This window comes from Rutidosis leptorrhynchoides, chromosome 10, assembly GCF_046630445.1.
Source record: "Rutidosis leptorrhynchoides isolate AG116_Rl617_1_P2 chromosome 10, CSIRO_AGI_Rlap_v1, whole genome shotgun sequence".
NCBI classification, from domain to species: domain Eukaryota; kingdom Viridiplantae; phylum Streptophyta; class Magnoliopsida; order Asterales; family Asteraceae; genus Rutidosis; species Rutidosis leptorrhynchoides.
The window spans coordinates 350,680,871-350,686,101 of record NC_092342.1 but is presented as its reverse complement, the minus strand read 5'-3'; the positions used below and the strand labels follow the sequence as shown (position 1 = coordinate 350,686,101).

General features: G+C 32.6%; 1 protein-coding gene across 1 annotated transcript; it reads right to left on the bottom strand.

Moving 5' to 3' along the window:
• Positions 1-1,878: 1,878 nt before the first annotated feature.
• LOC139872437 (mitochondrial import inner membrane translocase subunit TIM17-2-like) lies at positions 1,879-4,602 on the bottom strand. The gene is made up of 2 exons (XM_071860311.1): positions 3,885-4,602; positions 1,879-2,089 (listed from the first exon to the last, which is right to left on the bottom strand). Exon 1 carries the CDS (start codon positions 4,494-4,496, stop codon positions 3,903-3,905), a length of 594 nt encoding a protein of 197 aa, XP_071716412.1. The 5' UTR covers positions 4,497-4,602; the 3' UTR covers positions 1,879-2,089; positions 3,885-3,902.
• Between the last annotated feature and the right edge of the window lie 629 nt (positions 4,603-5,231).

The window sequence follows — 5,231 nt, the reverse complement described above, 5'->3', positions numbered from 1 at the left end:
AATATTTTATGTATACTAATAATATCTTGAAATAATACGGAGTAAATATATATATGTAAATCGATTGAGAGAGTTTAGAGAAAAATATTTTCAAGTTTCTATGAAATAATGAAACCTATTGAATTCTATTTATAATAGATTTTTGAATTATTAAAGTGAATTATTAAAGTATGAATTATTAAAGTGAATTATTAAAGTGAATTATTAAAGTATGAATTATTAAAGTGAATTATTAAAGTATGAATTATTAAAGTGAATTATTAAAGTATGAATTATTAAAGTGAATTATTAAAGTTAAAGTAAAGTAAAAATAAAGTAAAGGTAAAGTTTAAGTATAGTAAAAGTATAAAACTATGTACGTATAATACGCGTATAAATATATATAATATTAATTTAAATCGTTATATATATTTAATAAAATAAAATATAAATATCTTTATCTTTATCATACTGGTTAAGTAATGAGTTGTCAAAAGTGGTTCTAGATATTTATAAAAGTTATATACGTTTTAATAATAAAGTTCTTTTTAAACTGAAAACATTTTTGTACGTTTGAAACTAAATAGATCAATCAAGTCTTTATGAGATTCAATCTTCCACTATCCTTTGTCTAGTTCTCAATGATTAACAATTTGTTCTTATTTATAAATCACTTTACCATTTTCCGAATATTGTTAAAATAGAAAGATTTCTCAAATCAACGTGGGCCTTTCAACAGAGACTTGTAATCATAATTCAATATATCTGATAATTCAATCATTTGATCTTATCTTCTAATTTCATTGATAAACATTTTGAAACAGATACAATCATATAAAGTATTTAATCTAATATTTTGTTTACGTTTCAAGTTATAATATATATACACATATACATATATAATCATATTCGTTTAATGGTTCGTGAATCGTTGGAACTTGGTTGAGGTTGAATGAATGTATGAACATAGTTTAAAATTCTTGAAATTTAACTTAACAAATATTGCTTATCGTGTCGGAAACATATAAAGATTAAAGTTTAAATTTGGTTGGAAATTTCTGGGTTGTCACACATTAGGTGGCAATTCAATTTTTTTGAGAATTTTCCTTAACAATACTCTTCGATTTATTGGTTTTTGTGGAGCAAGTGGTAGTTTTAATCTGGTTCTAAAACAGTCAAGAGGCAGATACATAGGTATGTTGTTAACAAATTCAAAATTACCCCCACAACATACATGAACAACAAATGCTTCATCATTACTACAGCTCATTAAGACACAAATTAGTGAAAAAATAGATAAAAGTTGGTACCTTAACGATGCTCTAATGACTTGATCTTTTTGAAAATGAAGTGAAATAAAATGATTAATCTGGAGTTCTAGCCTCATTAAATAGACAGGTACATAATCTTATCCGTAAAGGTACAAAGAATCCAAAAAAATCTTATCCAGAAATCAGGAAAAATCCATTCTGATAAGACGCAAGGCGCAAGGACGCAAGTCCTTATCCTTGCGCCTTGCGTTTACACGCAAAGGCGCAAGCCGCAAGGTCGCAAGGTCGCAAGGTCTAAAGATACTTGCGCCTTGCGCGGGCAAATTCTCAAAAAAAAAAAAGGGGGTTCCAGCTCAGAAAAGGCCAAAAAAATGGGTATTTTGGTGATTGACCCATTAATCAATACAGCATAAGCATAGCTATTAATGAATCTAACCATGTATACAAGCCCATAAACTGGTGGATCTTTAACTTATAATGAATTTAATTGAAAAAATTATGTACAGAGAACAAAAGCAACACAAACCATCAAAATTCATACATACATACATACATACATACATACATACAAATGTATATAATTAATAAAAAGAACCCTAATTTCAAATTAGGAATTCAAATTAGGAATTCAAATAAAATCACCAGAACAAATTCTATAAAATTAAAGCAACAAACTTGAAATGACTCGTTTGGTTCTTTAAGTACGTAAGAAACCTCAAAAGGTAGATAAAAAGAGCTTCGAATCTTCCCTGATTTAGAGCACCAAATTCGTTGGCACATTTTTTAACGAAGCCGTCGGCACCATCGCTAAGTAGAAACCCTCCTGCACCACCCACATCCTATAACGCAACCACGAGTTATAATCAATTTGTAGGGTTTATATGTTCTTTATTTATGAAAACAGATAAGAATATAGGAGGGGTGTTCATTATTATAATATTAACACTCCGTAACAGCTAAAGAATCAAGAAGATGGAGAGGAAGTAAAGTATGGTTTAAAGGGATTCTCAGATTTGATTTATTTTAGGTTGAAAAGAGGTGGTGGGATATGGTAAATAGAAGGAAGGGTAAAAATGTCCAAATAATTATTTTGGTGGTGTATGGTAAAAATAAAGTTGTGTACGGATTACCTCCCTTAAAAAAAATGTGTGACATTGATGTAACACTGATATAGAATAGATAAGTTCAATGAAAGGAGTGAAAGATATAGAGTGATCTTATATGCATATGAATAGTAAATCATGCATTCATACCTTTCACTACTATTCCGTATACGGTATCACAATTCATAGGACTTGTACGTAATAGATTTACAGTCATGTTACGAATCAAAAGCATATGTAAATGAGCACACAACACAATGAACATACTAAAAATCTATCAACATATTTGGACAGCAACAAGCCAACAAAGTTGACAACGATAATACATATAATACACTTCGCCCATAAACAAAACATTAGCTAGCAAGTGAGACGACTCACATGCACACTCGCTTATGATATACTCCGTATTCAAGTGATGTAAAATAACTCTCACAATTTAGATGTCTATACTTCTGTAATATAGTCACCCAGAATTCATATAGTAGACCTGTAACTGGGACCCTGCTATCTGTGACTGTTTTCGAACTAGATTTTGACCCGCTTTGTGCATCAATCTACTAGAATATCGCAATAGAACCAAAAATAATTTATAAGCTTGCTTTTGATAACCTAGAAGACACTAATTCACACCTTATTGAGGTGCATAATCGATTGATATGAAAGTGGTTGTTTTGTCATAATTAATAAGAAACAACTCACAATAGATTTTGTGCTTGCAAAGTTAGCTGCTACGATTTCCCAAAAGATACAGGCAAGCTGCAGCCTTGACAAACAGATTGAGCGTATCACGTCAAATTTAGTCATTTACACACCTAACCATAAACTCAAAACGCAACACAGTTACGTATGCACCAACACAAACTCGTACACAGAATAACTCAACTAAACAACAAACGACAGATCCTTAACAACCAAATTAACAAATAAGCTCGCTGCTCGCCTAGTATGTCATACTGAACATAACTCAACATGAAATTGTTTTGTTACTTTTGAAAAGAAATATGCTATGCCTTATGCAACCTGAAAGTAAAACTAGTTATGTTTCACAAGCTGAATCTTGTAATAAGCAACAATAAGTATTATCAAACCTACAAAATCTGTAAAGGCCCAATGAGCTGTTACAAGCCAACATGAGATCATAGCAGCAGTAACAAAGAAACACATGTTTCTTAATCAGATTATCACCCTTTTGGTGACAAAAAATCAAAATTATTGATCAATAAACAAAATGACTGCTTTTAAAACTAATTACAAAACAGCCTACACTTCAATCATACACTTAATAAGTTTATGCATTGAAACAGACATACAGACACATCATATCATGATATCAACCTCACAGTATACCAATTTCACAAAACTAAGCATTCAATTGGTGCTATAAAATTATTTAACAGAATTTAGTACTTTATTACTACAACACATTATATAGAAAAGTCTTAACATCAAACTTCAATTAATTGTTAATTAACCTCTAAAGAAAATCAAATAAAGCTTCAAACAATCATTGCAATAAAATCCCACTCACCAAATCGAATCAAATTCATTAGTTAAATTCAAAAGTTGGAGGAATTGGTGTATCAAAGCTCTCCAAAACTTCAGTATGAACACTAGGTTTCACCTCCTCTTCCTTACCACCAAACAAACCCCCAAACCAGCCACTCGAATTCGAAGTTTCCGGCATCTGAGCCCCCTCATCAATCATAATCGGCATCGGTTGTTGCGCACTCATAAACTTATTCAGCATAATTCCAGCACCTTCGATCATAGCCAATAACACTCCCCCCATAGCCGCCGACCTAACTGCCGGACGCAGTCCTTGCCTCATCGATAAAATCCCTCCGGTAGCCGCACCGGAGATAATCGAATTCCATGGATCTTCTTTCTGACGAGCGTACACCATCGCGCAATCGAAGGTTGAGAATAAACCGCCCCATACGGCGAATGATCCTCCGACACGTGGAGCGTTCATACGAACGGCTTCCGCACCCCCAATAAAACGTTGACCGCTCGGTGAATTGTATAAACCTTTAAGGAAGTGGAAGGCGGAGCCGCCTACGGCGCCCATACCGAAGGCACCGCCGACGTCGTCAAGGATTCGGTCGGGGCAAGGTTCTCGTGAAGTTTCCGGTGTACCCATGATGATGTTGTTGTTCGATTTAGGGTTTAGAAATTTAGTCTTCTGGGGTTTATGAGATGGCCAAAGGTGTTCGCTTGGAGAAGCGGCTTCCAAGTTAAAGAATAGTGTATAACTAGGTATGTGGTCAGCGCTTCGCGGCGGATTAGTGTCATTTTAACGCTACTATATCGTTAGACAGTTTTCGGTCTCAAAGTCATCAAAATGTTTCAGACCATTTACGCAATGGCCGGCAACTGTTATGGTAATGTTCTACTATATAAATGAAAAATACGTAAACAATTGGATATATGTTACAGTCTGACTGCAATGTTCAATTTGACAACAAAACCAATCAAAAACAAATTAAGTTTTGAAGCTTCTAAACAAATTACTTATTTGGCAAAACCTTATGGTCCATATAATTTTAGTAGGTTTTTTTAAAGATAAAAAATCAAATAATATACGGTATATTGAAAAAGGCGATGAAAAATAAAAATATAACGCTTTTTACATATATTTTTTTAGGCTTCTATTACGATAGGATTGTATTAGAAAATTGGAATTAGATTTTTATGTATTTGCAAAAAAAAAAATGCGTCTGGCCCGCTTCGCTGGGCCAAAAGGCATTTCTGCCCACAGAATTGGTTATCGTTGTACGAAACTATATGTTTTTCGTTAAAATATTGTGTACTATATTTAAAAAATTAAAAAAAATTAAAAAAAAAAACCTAGTTAAACCAATTAAAATTTTGATAG